This window comes from Lynx canadensis, chromosome C2, assembly GCF_007474595.2.
Source record: "Lynx canadensis isolate LIC74 chromosome C2, mLynCan4.pri.v2, whole genome shotgun sequence".
NCBI classification, from domain to species: domain Eukaryota; kingdom Metazoa; phylum Chordata; class Mammalia; order Carnivora; family Felidae; genus Lynx; species Lynx canadensis.
The window spans coordinates 2,378,424-2,398,902 of NC_044311.2; the positions used below are offsets into that span (position 1 = coordinate 2,378,424).

The 20,479-nt window shown below is 44.4% G+C and overlaps 1 protein-coding gene across 1 annotated transcript in view; it reads right to left on the reverse strand.

The window, feature by feature from the left end:
* Positions 1–1,760: 1,760 nt before the first annotated feature.
* The window catches only part of CNOT10 (CCR4-NOT transcription complex subunit 10), a 58,790-nt gene continuing 40,071 nt past the window's right edge, over positions 1,761–20,479 (reverse strand). Inside the window, 4 exon segments of the mRNA XM_032594637.1 lie at positions 1,761–1,956; positions 2,165–2,200; positions 3,359–3,489; positions 7,788–7,901. Of these exon segments, the coding sequence (XP_032450528.1) occupies positions 1,769–1,956; positions 2,165–2,200; positions 3,359–3,489; positions 7,788–7,901 (469 nt within the window). The 3' untranslated portion in view covers positions 1,761–1,768.

Below are 20,479 nucleotides of genomic sequence, written 5' to 3' on the forward strand. Positions count from 1 at the left end.
GTTGCCGCAGGTCATTTATCGTTCTCTGCGCGGACTACAGTCTGCAGCTGTCCCGCGGGTACGAGAATTCACAGCAGCAATTTACGAGACTTGATGGTGCTGTGCTTACTGGCCGTTTCAGAAAGGCCAGTGGTGGGCAGGGGACCCTCGGACCATCTCCGCAGGAGCACGGCCCTGCCCTCCCAGGCAGGGCGGGCCTCCCAATTAACACAGGTTCAGGCACTGGAGTAACCTAAACCCCAAGGGACCAAAACAGCCCCGCCCCTTGAGACCCAGAGCCAGCCCCGACCCATCTGTGTCTCCCAGCGTGGCAGCCGCCTCGGCCACCTGCTGCACGAGAACCTAGACTGTGCACTCTGCAACTTGGATCAAAGGCCCTGTTTGCTCCAGCCACTGGGGTCCATGGGCACTCTCAGAAGGGTTGTAAATACCCTAGCCCGGCCACTGAGAGCAGTGAGTTTTTCAACTCCTTCCCCGTCAACTTGGTGACTCAACTGCGAGATGACAGCACACACGTTTCCCTGGATAGTCCCATCACTTAACTTTTCTGGATTTGGGATCAGAAGGCCGACGAGACGCCACTAAGTTAACTAAATATCACTCTTGGCTATTTCTGCACGGTAAGGTTCTTCAATGCTATACACAATATGGTGGACTTCCTAGGAAATTTCCAGGAGCCACCATTATCTCCGGAGAACAGGTTCAATTTCAATGTCAGTTCCCCGACAAGCATACAGGGACGGGGGCCCTCTCACGTGCTGCTGGTGAATATACCATTTGGCACAAACTCTCCGTATTTGAAGTCTTAGAATTCTGCATCGCTCTGACCTTGCAATTCCCTTCTTAGGCAGGGTCGTGGCATGCCTACCTGTTTACTGTCTTATTCCCGTGGCCTCCTGAGAAGTAAGTGCTCAGACACTTGCTGAATGATTATCCTTTGAGGAATTACCCCTTTCTGAGTCTGTGACGTCCCTCTGGAGCTGCCACTGGTGATACATCCTCCCCTTCTATAGGTAAGGGTCCGTGACTCATCCGGGGATGGCGGGAATCCTAAGAGGCTCAATCAGAATCTTCCCGGGTTCTTAGTGATGATGCACCATCTCAGTGGTAGGATTCAGGGGTGCATTTCAGGGACAGGCGCCAGCTCTCGGTCTGAAGCCTCTTGCTTTAGTGCTCCAGCCCCACAGTTCGTACCCTGCCACCATGACCAGTCTCTGCAGCTTCTAGCGTGTCCTTCGACAGCTCTTTTATGCAATACAAAAGGTCCTTTCACTTAGCAGGTCTCGGATATGTCATCACTTTGGAACACAGAGTTACAGCTGCATGTGTTCGGCTATATGGATGCACCATTATTCAGATGATCCCTTATTTACATTGGTTTCCAGTCTTCTGAAATTTTAATTATTAAAACCATCAGAAGAACTCTCCAGTAAATTGCCTAGTTCATTTTCAATAGCTGATCGGTTGTTTACCTTGCAAGGGCATTTTTAAGCTTGGGAAAGTAATATTCTGATTTTTTTTTTTTTTTATAAATTTTTTTTTTTTTTTCAACGCTTATTTATTTTTGGGACAGAGAGAGACAGAAGCATGAATGGGCGAGGGTCAGAGAGAGAGGGAGACACAGAATTGGAAACAGGCTCCAGGCTCTGAGCCATCAGCCCAGAGCCCGACGCGGGGCTCGAACTCACAGACCGCGAGATCGTGACCTGGCTGAAGTCGGACGCTTAACCGACTGCGCCACCCAGGCGCCCCTTGTAATATTCTGATTTTAACAAACTGACAGAGCCTCAAACTCAGCAACAAGACCCACAGACTGCAAACCTTTTGCTGGCCTCACCTGGTGCAGACACTTTCGAGCCTTGTCGTATTCGCTCCGCAGACAGTAGGCGCTGCCGAGATTGAACAGCATCACGGTCCTGGCAGAGGTGACGGAACTGGGGTAGCACTGGGGGGCCGCTTCCCAGCTGGGGAAAAAGAGCGCGGACCGTGCTGAAGAGGCCAGGGCAAGGGCAAGAGCGCCACCCAATCGACCGCCCCAGCGGCTGCGCAGAATAGAGCTCAGCCCTATTTTTAGGCTGACAAATGAAGGACACAGAAGGCTTGAGTCTACATCTTTGGGATGTGAGCCAGGCTACTTTAAGTATTTACGAAACTTCTTACTCACAGGATTCCATTGCTTCATTTTCACCTTTGTCCGATCCTACAAAGACAAGAAACAAACCTGAGGGGGTAGGACAACACAGCGTATTTCTAGAAACCTAGTCTGTTTATGAAATGGAGAATCCACTCTGTCGAAGCAATCTCTCAGTATGTCACGGGAGGCTCTAGCGGAGGGTACCAGCAGGTAGCCCCCTCCCCCCATGCCTGCATAATAATCTCGAATACAATGAATGCCAGTCTTGCTTCCTTAAAAACTTAGCCATGATTTAAAACTCACTTTTGAATGCTTTCTACTTTTCCCTGGACTGCTGAATCCCTCCAAAGAGAAAAATACAGTATGAGACTCAAAACAAATCGTTCTAGAGGTGCCTGGGTGGCTCAGTCGGTTAAGTGTTAGATACTTTTTTTTTTTTTTAATTTTTTAATGTTTATTTATTTCTGAGAGACAGAGAGAGAGAGAGAGAGAGCGAGCGAGCGAGAGAGCAGGGGAGGGGCAGAGAGAGAGGGAGACACAGAATCCAAAGCAGGCTCCAGGCCCTGAGCTGTTGGCACAGAGCCCGACACAGGGCTCGAACTCTTGCACTGAGATCATGGCCTGAGCTGAAGTCAAACGCTCAAGCCACTGAGCCAGCCAGGTGCCCCTAAGTGTCAGATTCTTGATAATGCCTCAGGTTGATATCTTGCAGGCTGCAGGATCAGGCCCCGGGGTTGGGCTTTGCACTGAGCGTGAAGCCTGCTCGGGGTTCTCTCTCTCTCTGTGCCCGGCTCCCACTCATGCACACCCGCTTTCTCAAAATAAATACACACAAACATTTCAAAACGAAACAAATTTTTCTAATACTACCATGCTTTCAAAAGTGAAAACTGATTTAAAAGAGTCTCTCTTTTCTTTTTGGTTAAGTAATCTCTACATCCAACACGGGGCTCGAACTCATGACCCCGAGATCAGAGTTGCACGTTCTACCAACTAAGCCAGCCAGGCACCCCTCTATAATGAGCATTTAGACCATATGATAATCAACTCCCAGATCTACCCAGCAAACAATTACTACAAAGTAAGTACAGCCAAATTGGTAGACGGCCAACCTAAAATTTCCTTCCCTTTCCAACTGTGCCCTTAAATTTCCACACATCCTGAGTTACAACAGGAAGGCTGTGGAAATGGTGACCAGTTCTGATCAAATGTGTCCTCACGAACCTTGGTCCTGTTCATTTGAAGAGATGCCCAAGGAAACATCAGTGACATTCTCGGGGTTCAAGTGAGTAATGGCATCAGATATCCTGTCCAGAGAGATGAGGGCTTCTGCAGCATATAAATGGCCCAAAAACCTGAATGAAATAAACAGATCACATACACACAACACCCAGTGTATAACAAGCTTTGGTGTACATATGCTTCATGTATTTCACGTCTATAAATGGATTAATTAAGGGCTTAAATTTTATCTCTTTATAAAAGTATCTTAAAATATACAACAATTGTTTATATTAGCTAAGCTGGAACAAATGACATGTGTCGATTCAGAAAACAGCTGACAACAGGCAAACATACTGTTCTGTTTATGCAGAAAGTAACATCAACATGAAGCTCTGTTTTAGAATGAAGTTCTAAAACAGCAGCTCGGTCGAAGGATGAAGCCACCAGGCTCTGCTGCTGGAGGGGTCCAGAGACAGCGGAGGGCCAGACTGGACTGAGACCAGATGCGGGTTGGACCAACTCTACTTCTATTCCAAAGGTCTCCTGCTTTGTCAAATCTATTTTATGCCCACTGACATCAGGACGGATACACATCCTCCTGGCTTACAACAGCCTGCTTCTTCCAGTCCTTTGCTTACAAGATGATTTTTTTCCCCTACGGTCACCTGATTGATTTTTCAAAAATAAAACAGGATTAGATATTTTACACGCTTGCTGAAAATCTTAATGACTTTTCTACACGAGAACAAAACAAAGCTTTTATGGATTTAAAGTTCTCCAAGTTTGGTCCCACGTTTCTATATCCAGTCACTCTTCCCACCCCCTCAGAGATGGCTCTTCATCCCACCAGACAGTGTCCTGGGCTGGGCACACCCACTGCTCCCCAGTGGCCTTGCCTTCTTGGGCAAGCCTGGCCTCATCCCTACAAGCCAATATCTACTCCTCTTCTTTTTTAAAGATTTACTTACTTAGGATTTTATTTTCAAAGTAATCTCTACATCTATGATGGGGCTTGAACTCACAACACCAAGATCAAGAGTTGCAGAGGGGCGCCTGGGTGGCGCAGTCGGTTAAAGCGTCCGACTTCAGCCAGGTCACGATCTCGCGGTCGGTGAGTTCGAGCCCCCGCGTCGGGCTCTGGGCTGATGGCTCGGAGCCTGGAGCCTGTTTCTGATTCTGTGTCTCCCTCTCTCTCTGCCCCTCCCCCGCTCGTGTTCTGTCTCTCTCTGTCTCAAAAATAAATAAATGTTAAAAAAAAAAAGGGGGGGCGCCTGGGTGGCGCAGTCGGCTAAGCGTCCGACTTCAGCCAGGTCACGATCTCGCGGTCCGTGAGTTCGAGCCCCGCGTCGGGCTCTGGGCTGACGGCTCGGAGCCTGGAGCCTGTTTCCGATTCTGTGTCTCCCTCTCTCTCTGCCCCTCCCCCGTTCGTGCTCTGTCTCTCTCTGTCCCAAAAATAAAAATTAAAAAAAAAAAAAAAAAAAAAAAAAAGTTGAAAAATTTGGGGCGCCTGGGCGGCGCAGTCGGTTAAGCGTCCGACTTCAGCCAGGTCACGATCTCGCGGTCCGGGAGTTCGAGCCCCGCGTCGGGCTCTGGGCTGATGGCTCAGAGCCTGGAGCCTGTTTCCGATTCTGTGTCTCCCTCTCTCTCTGCCCCTCCCCCGTTCATGCTCTGTCTCTCTCTGTCCCAAAAATAAATAAACGTTGAAAAAAAAAAAAATTTTAAACTGGTGTGAGGGGCGCCTGGGTGGCGCAGTCGGTTAAGCGTCCGACTTCAGCCAGGTCACGATCTCGCGGTCCGTGAGTTCGAGCCCCGCGTCGGGCTCTGGGCTGACGGCTCGGAGCCTGGAGCCTGTTTCCGATTCTGTGTCTCCCTCTCTCTCTGCCCCTCCCCCGTTCGTGCTCTGTCTCTCTCTGTCCCAAAAATAAAAATAAAAAAAAAAAAAAAAAAAAAAAAAAGTTGAAAAATTTGGGGCGCCTGGGCGGCGCAGTCGGTTAAGCGTCCGACTTCAGCCAGGTCACGATCTCGCGGTCCGTGAGTTCGAGCCCCGCGTCGGGCTCTGGGCTGATGGCTCAGAGCCTGGAGCCTGTTTCCGATTCTGTGTCTCCCTCTCTCTCTGCCCCTCCCCCGTTCATGCTCTGTCTCTCTCTGTCCCAAAATAATAAACGTTGAAAAAAAAATAAATTTTAAACTGGTGTGAGGGGCGCCTGGGTGGCGCAGTCGGTTAAGCGTCCGACTTCAGCCAGGCCGATCTCGCGGTCCGTGAGTTGGAGCCCGCGTCGGCTCTGTGCTGACCGCTCGGAGCCTGGAGCCTGTTTCCGATTCTGTGTCTCCCTCTCTCTCTGCCCCTCCCCCGTTCATGCTCTGTCTCTCTCTGTCCCAAAAATAAATAAACGTTGAAAAAAAAAAAAAAAAAAGAGTTGCAGACCTCACTGACTGATCCAGTCCGGGGCCCCCCCCCCATATTTTTTTTTAAGATTTTTACTTACTTAATTTATTTAATCTCTATGCCCAACTCCTTTTCAATGGTTAGCTCAGGTCTCACCTACTACCAGCTAGCTGCCCCAACTGAATCTGTCCCATGACTCTCAAGCCTCCAATTTTAGGCTTTTTTCAATATAATCTATTTAGGATTTTTTAAGATGCATTAACTACTCAAGAGCCTTTAATTTTTTATTAAGGAATTTCTTCTAAGTACCAGGAGCTGCAATGACTTTTTACTTTGCTTCTCCACCAAATACTCTAATGGAGCGGACAAGTTTTTAAAAAATCAGTAACTTCAATTATATTTTGAAATAAGATAATTTGAAGTTTTTCTTTAGTATCCACAAGCCAGTAATCATTGCAAAACACAAACACATATATCTAAAGAACTAGTTCAAATTGTTTTCTGTGAACTTATTTCAAGACATTTTCCGTTCTTAGCCAAATGCGACGCCTTCGTGACACCCAGAGCCAAGAAACCTTTGACTACGTGTCCAGAAAGCAACAGGAGTGAGGGGGGTCGAGCTGCTGAGCTGCCAGATGCAGAACGACCTACCTGTCTTTACTGGGAAGACAGACTGTGATCTCGCTGTTCACTAAGAAACCAACACTCAGGAAGGAGAGTTAAGAGAATCAAAAAAGAAATGACCAGACATGGCTTGGCCAATCCCCTGAAAGTTGACAAATGAACTCAGAAACCCTCCAACAGAGGGCACGAACCTACTTGGGATTTATCTGAGAATAGGGACCACAATTGTCAACCCAAGAATTTAAGAAGCAGTGAGGACTTGGGTTTCATTTCCGTTGAAAAGAAAAACAGAACACCGCTCTCGCTCTCGCACTGGCCGAGCGCGTCACAGCCACAGCCTGAGCGCTGGATCGTGGCGATGGCTGTGGCAGCCGACCCGGCTGGCTGGGACTTCGCTGTGGCTTCACGGAGCTGGGCGACGGAGCCTCCCTCAGTGGGAGCCCGCCTGCCTCCAGCTGGAAACTCAGGCTCCCCTCCCGGCCTGGTCGCTGGATGAGGTTTTTCTTGCAGAAGGGCAGCTTGTCTTAGGTCTGAATTGTGACAGTCTCTTACCTCACCAGATGCTCTTACTCTTTTTTTTTTTTTTTTTTGAAATACAAACGTGGTTTGGGGGAACACTGGCCTGAAACAAGCCTTAATCGATGTTAATTTTAGATGCTTGTATACAGCAATACGTTTTCTTGAAGACAAAATAATTAAACCTTAGCAGAATTATTCCTCAGAGTACGATCTCACAATTCTAAGCACTGCACATTATAAACAAGACCACTAAAAAGCAAGAGTAAGTAATTATATTTTGGAGATCAGAGGTATTCACCCACAGGATGAATGAGGAAAAACAACTGTCCTAATGGTATGCAGAGTATTTGTGGCTTTGAGTAAAGCCACATACAAAGATTCAGAGGACGCTGCTTCTCACTCAATTTCCATAAAAGGAAAGATGTGCTTTAGCAAATTTTAGAATGACAATGACACTACTAGGAAGAGGCCTCTGCGGAGTTTGAATAAAAACTGCTGTACTCAGAATGCTTGTTGGCCCCTTTAAAACCGCAGTCCTTGCATCAGATTTATCCCGTTGAAGAAGAAACTCCTTTTTGTGTGGGTCTTCTCCCTGAGGACTCCCTTTATCTTGGGGACCAAGATGTGGCCACGCGCTCCAGACAGGCCCAGCAGCGGACAGGAGACACTGTGCAGTTCCCACTTCCTGACGCTCCGTCCAGCAAACGCTATCGCTGTTAATCCTTGAGGTACAAGGGAAAAAGAGCCTAACGCGGAATTACCAAATTAATGCTTCAATCAGTTGCCTTGTCTAGATAATATATATCCCACCGAGGGGGCAAAAAGCAGCAATATGCATCAAAAACTAACGAAAACCTCCACACAAAACAAACCCGGACGCACAGGGCAAGCCACACTTACTTAAGGGATCCTGACAGCTTGGGCTGCTGAAGAAGTTTATCTGCGTGATTCAAAGCCATAAGGTTATCACCTAAAGCCAGAGCCACGTAAGCACTGCAGGCAAGTATGGAGCATCTGGAACACAAAAGGGAAGGGCTGAAAACCTGAGTTACAAATTGACAGCAGCTGTTTATTTGTTATAAATAGAAAAGAAGGCCCTGATTACAGCTGTGACAATCTGGAAAGGAGGAAGCCACAGGTAAGCGTTAGGATGATGGAGAAACTATCATCTAAGGCACGGTGTGCTGCTATTTACCTAAATCATCTTTAACTTCCATCCAGCTGACTCCCATCTCTAACAAAATACCGAAAGAGTTACAATATATATTTTGCCTGTCAAAAAAATAATGCGTTACGGGCCTAGTGAGAACTTACTTCCCACAGAACATTTAACATCCTGGAAATACAGTTACAGAGGCAGATCTTATTTTTTTCAAACCCATTTCCCGAAGAAATACAATTAAGTTACTAACAAATCCACTTAGCTTCCTGTAAAGCGTTCCTCTCTGAGCCTGTTAAGTCTACAGTTCTCCCTAAGCAACAGCATCAAGAATAACTAAAAGAATTTCATTCACCTACACACTATGTGAATATTCAAGAAAGAAATCAGGCTGAAAAGCTACATGTGAAGATAAGAAAATTCAGCTTACACTGATTTTGCTAAGTTGGGCTGGAAAGCTAAATTTCTATTCGGTTTTCTACTTAACGGGCAGCTCATTACAGCAGGTCTAGCCAAGGACTTGGCACTAATAGATCACTTGAATGTTAAACAACCGCTCTAAAAAGCAATCTTAAAATAAACCCTGTCAAGTAGAAATGAGGTCTGAATGGCCAACCACAAGGGAACCAACGAAGATACAGGGTTTTGAGCTATGTTTACAAATTACAGTACATATGTGTATCATTAAGTGCATTCGGGTTGTGATTTCAGTCTAAGCCAATGTAACCGCTGCACCACCGCAGTTTTCTAGTAATCTGAAATCCTCTGACTAGAAACGGCCCTTCTGAAAGCACAGTGGGGCAAATCCAGAAGTGGTCTGCTGTTTCCGCTTCACTGGATGACTCCTGGTTTCTGGAACCTTGGAAACTTGTCCACTGAAGGCAAAGTGCTCCCTCGGGCATCGAAGAACACAGAAAGGTAGACTGGTCCCAGAGGAAACACAAGGAAATGGACATTTACGGCCTTAAGCCACAATGGTAGGGCTGAAAGAGTGCCTAATGCGGTCCCTTGTTTTATGAAGGTAGAAACTGAAATTCAAAGTCATTAAATATATTCCCTAGCTTAGAGTGTGTGACTTGAGTCGGGACTAATATTGATCCCCAATTCACCGCCCTTCCCATCCGATCACATTGGTACTCTATCAGTTCACAGGACAGCCTACAGATAAAACAGAAAGGAAGGATTATGTTACGATTTTTCTAATGCATGTGTACCTATGCACACATAGGTACTCAAACTCGTCTTTTTAAAAGGGAAGAAAACAGGGGTGCCTGGCTGGCTCAGTCAGTAGAGCATGTGACTCTTGATCTCAGGGCTGTGAATTCAAGCCCCATGTTGGGCATGGAGCCTACTTAAAAAAAATAATAATAAATAAAATAATAAAATATAAATAAAATAAAATGGAAGCAACCAATGTACTCCAAACATCAGAAGTTCAATTTTCTAACTGAACTCCTAACTTAAAATCTGAACCCTGTTCACAGAAAAGAGCGAAAGCAGGCAAGGAGTGTCATTCTCAAAGGGATATGTCTGTGTTTCCAGGAGCTATCTCGACCAGCCAGGCTGCTCTGTGGCCACAGCCCCTGGGCAACATCCCCTTCCTCATGGGCCCAGAGGAGGGAGACCTTGGCTAGTTCTCTCCCCTGTGCAGAAGCTCCTCAGTGCCTAGCTCTGTCCTGAGATTAAGGGGGACTTAATTTCCTCTTTGGCTTATTTGTAGTTTTCACTTTATTGTTTTTTAAAAATTTGCCGTGAGAAAATTTTGCTTTAGGTTTGTTTATTTTGAGAGAGAGACAGCGCAAGTGGTGGTGGTGGGGGGGGGATGGCAGGAGAGAGAGACAGAGAGAGGTGGGGAGAGAGAGGGAGGGAGAGAGGGAGGGAGAGAATATCCCAAGTAGGCTCGGCGTTGCCAGCACCGAGAGCCAGAACTCACAAGACCAGGAGATCACGACCTGAGACCAGGAGATCACGACCTGAGACGAAGCCAAGAGTCAAGACGCCTCACTGACTGAGCCACCCAGGCGCCCTGTAGTTTCCATTTTAAAATGGCAATGAATACTCATTCACTAGCCAGGTACGTATGTACTGCTGATGAAGACAAACGGCTGTTAGGCCTGAGTCTCCATCTCCAGGGGCCCAAGGCCTCCCATGGGCTTAGGGCCTATACGAATGACCATCACAAAGTTTCGTGTCCATTTTCATTCATGACTTGGGCCGAAGGTCAGGGCAAAACATAAGCTCCTTAAAAGCAGAAGCCCACTATCTTTTGTCTCCTGCCCAGAGACTATCGCAAACCCCTCAGCATCTGTGCAGGCGGTGTCTAACAGGTGAGGCCACAGCTTTCAGTGTTTTTTTCTGACTCAGGCACCCAGACCTCTACCTGTCCTGCTGGGAGGCTGCCTCGAGGACAAAGCTCCCTCAGACAGGGGAATGTCCCGCAAGCTGTGGGGCCTGGCGTCCGGGACGGCCACACTCGGGGCGGGCTTGCTGGGAAAAGCCTGCCCCAGCCTCTCCCGACAGTGGGGGGCTATTACTGCTCCAGCCCCCTGTCAAGCCCACTTTGGGTCCAGAAATCAGTCATGTAAGATTGCAGCAGGTTCCCGTTGCCCGGGAAGTCCAAACTGCAGTCATGTACCAGGTACAATGTGGTTTCCTCAACTTTTACCTCTTCTCCCAGAAGGTATCGTGTCAAATCACAACAACGATCTTTCTTGTCAAAAATACTCACGTATGTGAACGTGGAACTCTGTGGGCTGGCATTCTGATCAAGAGCTGTCAGGACTAAGCAAGCATCACTGCACGAAACTCAAGCCAACATTTATGGCTCCTCTTTCCTCGGTGCCTCACAATCTGCCCCAGCTTCTCATCCTCCTCCTTTCATCCTCCTTTGCCTCTCAGGAGTCAACACTCCACTGTGCGTAATTCCTGCAGGGCTCTAACACTGCCAACACACACAGCTCGGTGTACCAAGCCCCTGGAGAACTCACTTTACTTTTGAGAGCTGCTACTTAAAATACCGAGCCCCCCCCCCCACCCCCACCCCACTGCTTCCTCGAGTCACTGTCCAATCTGCTTTACCAAGCACTCAGTGGATCTGACAGGTCACCAGACTGGAAGAACTATACCTCAAGGGAAGAGACACAGAGCTTCTCCCGGCCCCTCTCCCCCTCCCACGGAGGGTCTGACACAACCCCACATTCTCTCCTCTGCATGCTGGAGGAGCTCGCTCTGGGTCCACAGACCGCCAACCCTCGGAAAGGAGAGAACAAAAAAGACAAGAAAAGAGAAAGGAAAGAAATGGGGGTGAGGACTTTCCTTAAAGCACCAAATTACAGCAACAAGCCATGGAAGACTGGGCATCAAATCTGCCAAGCCACACACACTGTGAGTTAAGTGGAATGTAAAACAAATGTCTGAAATCGTTTAAACCCTTATTAAGAGAGGCTAAAATGGGGGTAAACTTACTCACCCATTTGTCAAAGGAAAATACATTTACAAAGCAATCTTACAGCGAACATTGTTTGAAAAACTGGCCCCAAAAAAATCCAATGAAGAGGGGCGCCTGGGTGGCTCAGCTGCTTGAACGTCTGACTCTTGATTTCAGCTCAGGTCACGATCTCACGGTTTTGTGGGATTGAGTCCTGCGTCAGGCTCTGCACTGACAGCACGGAGCCTGCTTGGGGTTCTGCCTCCCCTCTCTCTGCTCCTCTACTGCCCGTGCTTGCTCTCTCCTCAAAAATAAATAGACAAACATTAACACACAAAAATCCAACACAGAGTTTCTTCTGGTCACCTTGGGTGGCTCAGTCGGCTGAGTGTCCACTTTGGCTTAGCTCATGATCTCACGGTTTGTGAGTTCGAGACCTGCGTCGGGCTCGGTCAGCACAGTGCCAGCTTCGGATCCTCTGGCCCCACCTTCTGCCCCTTCCCGGCTTGCATACTCTCTTTCTCAAAAATAAACAAACATTAAAAAATACAAACGGGAGCACCTGGGTGGCTCAGTCGGTTAGGCGTCCGACTTCGGCTCAGGTCATGATCTTGTAGTCTGTGAGTTCGAGCTCTGGCGTCGGCTCTGTGCTGACAGCTCGGAGCCTGGAGCCCTGCTTCCCATTCTGTGTCTCCCTCTCCCTCTGCCCCTCCCCAACTTGTGCTCTGTCTCACTCTGTCTCTCAAAAATAAATAAATGTTAAAAAAATAAAATAAAAAAGGATTTCTTCCAAGCTGGTTATGGTACTAGATTTTATAATTAAAAAAAAAATAATAAATTGAGGGCGCCTGGCTGGCTCAGTTGGTAGGTCACACAACTCTTGATCTTGGGGTCAATGAGTTCGAGCCCGACTGTGCGTATGGAGCCTACTTAAAAAAAAAAAAAATCTTTCAAACTATTTCCATGTATTTACAATAATCTCCAAAATGTTAAACTTGTCAACTCTCAAGAAAATTTAAGAGTTTAAATAAGTTTTTCACTTCATGTCTTCCATAAACATTTTGCTTTCTAATAACAGTTTCTGCCAAAAAGCTTACTCAACACACCCCAAATCCAAAACAAACAGAAGCCCAGCACAAGAAGCTGAAAAAAGTTTTTTTCAACGAAATCTACCATCCCAAAGACCCAGTCCTAGCCTAGGCAGCAAATAAGATTCCTGAAGCCACAGAGCACAGCATTTTATCACCAGGACCTGAAGACCACCCAACCCCATTCGCTTACTTGCAAAAAAGAACAGTAAGGCCTAGAGGGGTTAAATGATTGTTAAATGGCTCGGTGGCCCTATGGGGCTTCCACAGAATGGCAGACGACTGAAGAATCATCCGAACCCTGCTGATAATGTGAAAGAAATGTCACACAGGCATGTTCCTTCTTTGGTAGAGTTGATTCTAAATGGACACATTTCAGTAAGGACCACATACTTGGTTGTAAGAGCAACAACAGGTCCAAAAGATTATTAGCCATAATTCCGTTTTAGATAGGTCTCGTGAGGCTAGAATATGACCACTAGACTAAACCGAAAACAAACAGGATTGTTTTTTTTATTTATTTATTGTGAGAGAAAGAGAGAGTGTACAACACGTGGTAGGTAGAGAGAGAGAGAATGAGAGACAGAGGGAGAGAGGGAGGGAGGGAGGGAGGGAGAGAGAGGAATCCCAAGCAGGCTCCATACAGTCAACATGGAGTCCAATGCTGGGCTTGAACCCATGAACCCGGAGACCACGACCTGAGCCAAAGTCAGATGCTTAACCGACTGAGCCATCTAAGCACCCCAAAATAGGATTAAGTACACTAGAACTGTCTGTCATATTTATGTTATTAAGCATTTGTTTGACTCATCTTTTTCCCATAAAAGCTGGGTCTTAAGAGGTCCCTTTTAACTGAATGGGAAATCACTCACTTAGTATCAGAGTCTAAATGAACTCATTAAAGTTCCTTAATTTATACTTGTTAAATAACTGGGCTTAATTAAATTGATCTGAGCACTTTCTTTTTATCCATTTTTATAGTTTCTTAAAAAAAAAGACAAATTGAAATTTCACTTTATTTTTGTATGCTGTAATTAAAATTTTCTCATACAGACATTTCCCAATGTGGGCCCCCAAATTATTTCCTATTATTTTTCAGTTCTGTTACACTTTTTTCCCCCAAGTTCTAGACAGATTCCATTTCAGTTTCAGAAATTAAGTTTCAGCTAATATCACAATCTCAGAATGACTAACAAAGATGCCCTATTAAATGCAGACTCAGTACATACCAAGACTGCTATTAAACCACTAAGCAATAATGAAATGTTGGTATGTGACTGATCATACGAACTTACTTCTTTACTCTTAGTACGGTATTAGTATGCAAAAGAATTAAGCTGAGACCTTACCTCTTATCATATGTAAGTTAACTCAAAATGGATCAAAGACCTAAATGTAACAGCCAAAACTATAAACGTCTTAGAGGAAAACATAGGGGTAAACCAACATGACCTTGGATTTGGTAAAGGATTCTGAGATATGACACAGAAAGCATGATCAAAGAAAAAAAAAATAGGTAAGTTGAGTATCATTGCAATGAAAAACTTTTACCCTCAATTCTATTTTTTTTAACCTCAATTAAAATGAAAAACTTTTGTGATTCAGAAGCTACCTTCAAAAAGTGAGAAGACAACCCACAGAATGGAAAAAAATATTTGTAAATCACGTATCGGATAAGGGTCTTGTGTCTGGAATACGTAAAGAACTCTTACAAGTCAACAATAAAAGGGTAATAACCCAATTACAAAATAGGCAAAGGATGTGCATGAACATTTCTCCCAGGAAGATACACAAATGCCCAACGAGCCACACGACAAGAAGCTCAACACCATTAGCCTTCGGGGAAAGGCAAAACTAACCACCTCGAGACGCCAGTTCACACCCACAACAATGTGCAATCAGTACTGCGGGCAATAACAAGTGCTGGTGAGGATGTGAACAAACTGGAATCCTCACATTCTGTTGGTGGGATTATAAAATGGTACGACCCTTTTAGGAAACAGTCTGGCAACTGCTCAAATGAGAAACAGAATTACTATTTGACCTGGCAATTCTACTTCTAGGTAAATATCCAAGAAAGGTAAAAACCATACGCCTACACAGAAATTTGTACACAAATGCAGAGAGCGGCATTATTCACAATAGCCTTAAGACGAATAATCCAGGGGTGCCTGGCTGGCTCAGTTGGTAGAGCACATGACTCTCGATCTCAGGGTTTTAAGTTTGAGCCCCACGGTGGGTGTGGAGATTACTTAAAAGTAAAGAAATAAAAAATATCTTAAAAAACAGACAAATAATCCAAATGTCTTCCAGTGGATGAATGGATAAATAAGGTATATCCATATGATGAAATATTATTCAGCAATAAAAACGACTATGGTACATGCTACGACATTGGATGAACCCTGAAAACATTATCCTAAGTGAAAGAAGCCAGTCATAAAAGCCCACATATTACTTTGATTCCACTCATATGAATGTCCAGAACAGAAAAATCCGTAGAGTTAGAAGGTACATTAATGAGGGCTGGGGAGCAGACTGGGGGCAGAGGAAGGACAGTGAAAAGGGTGCCTGGTTTTCTTTCTGAGGTGATAAAGTGTTCTAAAAGTGGCTGTCGTGATGGTTGCACAACTCTGTGAATATACTAAAAACCACTGGATTGTAAATTTTAAAAGGGCAAATTGTATGATTTTTGAGTTACATCTCAATAAATCCATTTTTAAAACGTAAGGTAAAGGGCACCTGGGTGGTTCAGTCAGTTAAACATCTGACTCTTGATCTCGGCTCAGGTCACGACTGGGCTCTATGCTGACAGTGTGGAGCCTACTTGGGACTCTCTCTCCCTCTCTCAAAATAAACAAACTTAACAAAAATGAAAAAAAAAACATAATGTATCAGTAGACAGTAAATGTTTGGCTGGTTGTTTTTTGTTTTAAATTAGAAAGATTAAAAGAAAAGAATGCCTTTATAACTAATTGTTTACAAGAAAATCATGATCTCTCAAATGTATGTGGAAACATTAATATTTCAATCAAAGCAGAGAGCCAAAATATCAATCCTGCACAACTGTCTTCATTCTAAGATTCATTTGGACATTAGGCCTTTTAAAGACAAATGTCAGACTTTAAGCTGTATTACAAAGCTGTAATCATCAAGACAGGATGGTACTGGCACAAAAATAGACACTCAGATCAATGGAACAGAAAAGAGAACCCAGAATTGGACCCACAAACGTATGGCCAACTAATCTTTGACAAAGCAGGAAAGAATATCCAATGGAATAAAAACAGTCTTTTCAGTAAGTGGTGCTGGGAAAACCAGACAGCAACATGCAGAAAAATGAACCTGGACCAATTTCTTACACTAGACACAAAAATAAATTCAAATGGATGAAAGACCTAAACGTAAGACAGGAAGCCATCAAAATCCTCAAGGAGGAGAAAGCAGGCAAAAACCTCTTTGATCTTGGCCACAGCAACTTCTACTCAACATGTCTCCGGAGGCAAGGGAAACCAAAGCAAAAATGAACTACTGGGACCTCATCAAAATTAAAGCTTCTGCACCGCGAAGGAAACAATCAGCAAAAATAAAGGCAACCAACGGAATGGGAGAAGACATTTGCAAACGACATATCAGATAAAGGGTTAGTATCCAAAATCTACAAAGAACTTATCAAACTCAACACCCAAAAAACAAATAATCCAGTGAAGAAATGGGCAAAAGACGTGAATAGACACTTCTCCAAAGAAGACATCCAGATGGCCAACCGACACATGAAACAAAATGCTCAACATCACTCATCATCAGGGAAATACACATTCAAAACCACAATGAGATACCACCTCACACCTGTCAGAATGGCTAACATGAACAACTCAGGAAACAACAGATGCTGGCGAGGATGCGGAGAAAGAGGATCTCTTTTGCATTGTTGGTGGAAATGCAAGCTGGTGCAGCCACTCTGGAAAACAGTATGGAGGTTCCTCAAAAATTAAAAATAGAATTACCCTACGACCCAGCAATTGTACTACTAGGTATTTATCCAGGGGATACACGTGTGCTGTTTCGAAGGGGCACATGCACCCCATGTTTATAGCAGCACTATCCACAACAGCCAAAGTATGGAAACAGCCCAGATGTCCATTGACGGATGAATGGATAAAGAAGATGTGGTATATACACACAATGGAGTATTACTCGGCAACCAAAAAGAATGAAATCTTGCCATTTGCAACTACGTGAATGGAACTGGAGGGTATTATGCTAAGTGAAATTAGTCAGAGAAAGACAAAATCATACGACTTCATTCATACGAGGACTTTAAGAGACAAAACAGATGGACATAAGGGAAGGGGAAAAAATAACATAAAAACAGGGATGGGGACAAAACATAAGAGAGTCTTAAATATGGAGAACAAATGGAGGGTTAATGGAAGGGTTGTGGGAGAGGGATGGGCTAATGGGTTAAGAGGCATTAAGGAATCTACTCCTAAAATCATTGTTGCACTATATGCTAACTTGGATGTAAATTAAAAAAAAAAGTTTCTGAGATATTCAGCTAAAATAAACGGCATGTGAGGAAGCTGGCATAGAAACAGTATTACATATTTGTGAAAACCATGTGTGAATATAAACACTTCAAACACAGTTCTGAAACCTCAGAGCAGCACTGTCCAACAGAAATGTAATTGGAGCAGGGAATATACTTTTAAATTTTCTAATAGAGGGGCGCCTGGGTGGCTCAGTCGGTTGAGCATCCGACTTCAGCTCAGGTCATGATCTCACACTCCATGAGTTCGAGCCCCCATGTCGGGCTCTGTGCTGACAGCTCAGAGCCTGGAGCCTGCTTCAGATTCTGCGTCTCCCTCTCTCTCTGACCCTCCCCCATTCATGCTCTCTCTCTGTCTCAAAAATAAATAAACATTAAAAAAAAAATTAAAAAAAAAATAGATAAATTTTCTAATAGAAACATTAAAGAAGGTAGAAGAAACAGGTGAAATTAGTTTTAACATACTTAAAATAACCCAATATACATAAAATATCATTTCAACATGTAATGTAAAAAAGTTGCTGACACATTTTACGCAGTGTTGGCAGTGAGTTTCGAAACCCCTGGCATCACACATTAAACAGTGCGCCTTCACGTGCTTGGTAGAGATGTGGGAGTGGCTGTGCCACCCTGTACCACAACCGTAGGGTCTACGGAGTACGTGGGAAGAATTCTCTTTTTGTTAAGAAACTGAGCTTTCCATGACATGCCAGAATGCGGAACTGACCAGGTATGAATCATTACTGGTTATATTTCCCAACATCATGTATGTAGAATTGTATTACTTTTTGCAAAATTTAAAATACCTTAACGTTTTAGTTTTTTTTTCAGTCATCTCTACCCCCAATGTGGGGCTTGAACTCAGAACCCCAAGATGAAAGTCACATGCTCTACTGACTTAACCACCCATGTGCCCCAAAACCTTAAAATTTTAAGAGCGATAATTTATATACAGCAAAATGCATAACTTTAAGGGTACAATTTGATGAGTTTGGATGTATACATGTAACCACTAGCCCAATCAAGATACAGAACATTTCTATCACCCCAGAAAGATCCTTCTAGTCAATTTGTTTTGTAGTTTTTGCCTGGCACAGAATGGCATAAATGGAACCATACAGCATGAACTTCACACTGCAGGAGAAGAAAAACAATGGTTTTTTAAAAAAATTTTGATGTTTATTTTTGAGAGGGAGAGAGAGATAGAGAGATGCAGAGAGAGAGAGAGGCAGACACAGAATCGGAAGCAGGCTCCAGGCTCTGAGCTGTCAGCACAGAGCCCAAGGCAGAGCCTGAACCCACAAATCACAAGATCATGACTTCAGCTGAACACTTGACCAACTGAGCCACCCAAGCGCCACAGAAACACAGAATGTTTTGAGATTCATTCATATTGACTTAAGTATCAATAATTTGTTGTTGATGTTTTGAGAGGAGAGAGAGAGAAAGCGAGCGGGCGCGCAAGAGTGGGCGAGAGGGACAGAGGGAGAAAGAGAATCTCAAGCAGGTTCCATGCTCAGCACGGAGCCTGACGCACAACTCAATCCCACAGCTTTGGGATCATGACCTGAGCTGAAATCAAGAGGCAGACATGGGTGTTGGGGTGGCTCAGAAGGTTGAGCATCTGACTCTTGGTTTCGCCTCAGTCATGATCTCCCGGGTCAGGAGATCAAGGCCCACACTGGACTCTGTGCTCTGGTAGAGAGCCTGTGTGGAACTCTCTCTTTGCCCCTCCCCTGCTCGCACACATGAGGGTTCTCTTTCTCTCTCAAAATAAATAAACTTTCAAAAATAAACACATAAAAAAAGAGTTAGATGCTTAACCACACGAGCCACCCAGACACCCCATTAATTTGTTGTTTTTTATAGCTTAGTATAAAGTGGATTACAATGTAGTTACCCATTCTCCTACTAATGGTTATCTGCACTATCTCTGGTTTTAGTCTATCATAAGTAAAGCTGCTATTACTTATTGTGCAGACAAGCTTTTATTTCCCTTGGGTAAGTACCTAGAAGTAGAGTCACCTTTTATTTGAAAATGTTGTCACCGCATTCATTTAATTTAAGGCTGTAGAACGCGTGTATGCTTTCTTAACTGGATGAAACGGAAGGCTCTGCAGAGCTCTGACAGATTCAGGAACTGAACAATATTCTAACAGCGTTCATCTGAGCTTCACAATTAAACTGCCTCGTTAATTTCTGACACATTTTCCTGATTTGGGGCAAATCTGTTTTAACTGAGAGAATATTTTTCTGAAAACTATCTTAATTCTAATACAGAATCTCACAATTCCTTCAAAACAGATCTGTCTGAAACTTGGTTAGAATGAGTATCTTTTGGAACCCATCTTCATTTATACAGAAATGAAAAAAAAAGAAAGTACTCGAGAGGCTGTGAACCCATACTATAAGAAGCAGCCATTAGAACACTCATGATAATTTACTGCATATTAGTTATGCTGAAAATAGGAAATGAGGTTTTACATTGGTGTCTTGGGTATTACAGAGCACAAGGGGTCAAATAGAATAGTCCATAAAAACTAAAGTATACACTAGTCACACACTTTTCCAATCACATAAAAGAATGCAGGTCAGAAGTGGATGAAATCTCTAAGAATTCCATGATCTTAACAGCAACCAATGTGCTCAGTGCCCTTCCTTCCACAGAGGACAGCTGGCCCCTGCCACGGAGCTGCCCTTTAACACGCCCAACTGCATTAGGAGCCTTTATAGCTTGGGAAATTACCCACAAATCTTTCACAACTCCTTCCCTGCACCATTTGTCTCCACATTACCATCACTGCTATCCTGCACAGCAGTTCTTCTATGAATCTACCCTAAGTCTCCTTCCATCTTGTCCCACTTCCTTTCTCCTGTCTGCTCCATGAAAAAAAAGGTTAACAGATTCGCGCAAACCCATCTTTACCTCCCTTTATGATGACGGAATTCCCCAGGGAGGCCCTCTGCCCCTTTCCACAAAAATAGGGAAGTGACGTTCTTTTCTCTAGAAATCACCAGTCCTCCCACCAGGACACGCGGAAAGCCAAGAGCTGTGCCACGAGGGGTACAAAACTCTGAGAGGAAGTAGAACACCCCACACATACCCTTCTCTTTAATGCCACTTTAAGAATGCAAGATTAATTTACACAGCTCTGCAGCCCTTCGACCATCATGGAATAAAATACTTGTTAATCGCATGCATAAGACAACCCTAAGATTAATACAACACTCAAATAAATTTGTAAAAATTAAATCTAAAAACTGCTTAAATGCTCTCTTCATTAAGGATTCTCCTTAAGAACTGTGTCCAGTGATACTTACTGCAGCATTATGTGTAACATCAAAGACTGAAAACACTATCAACAGCTA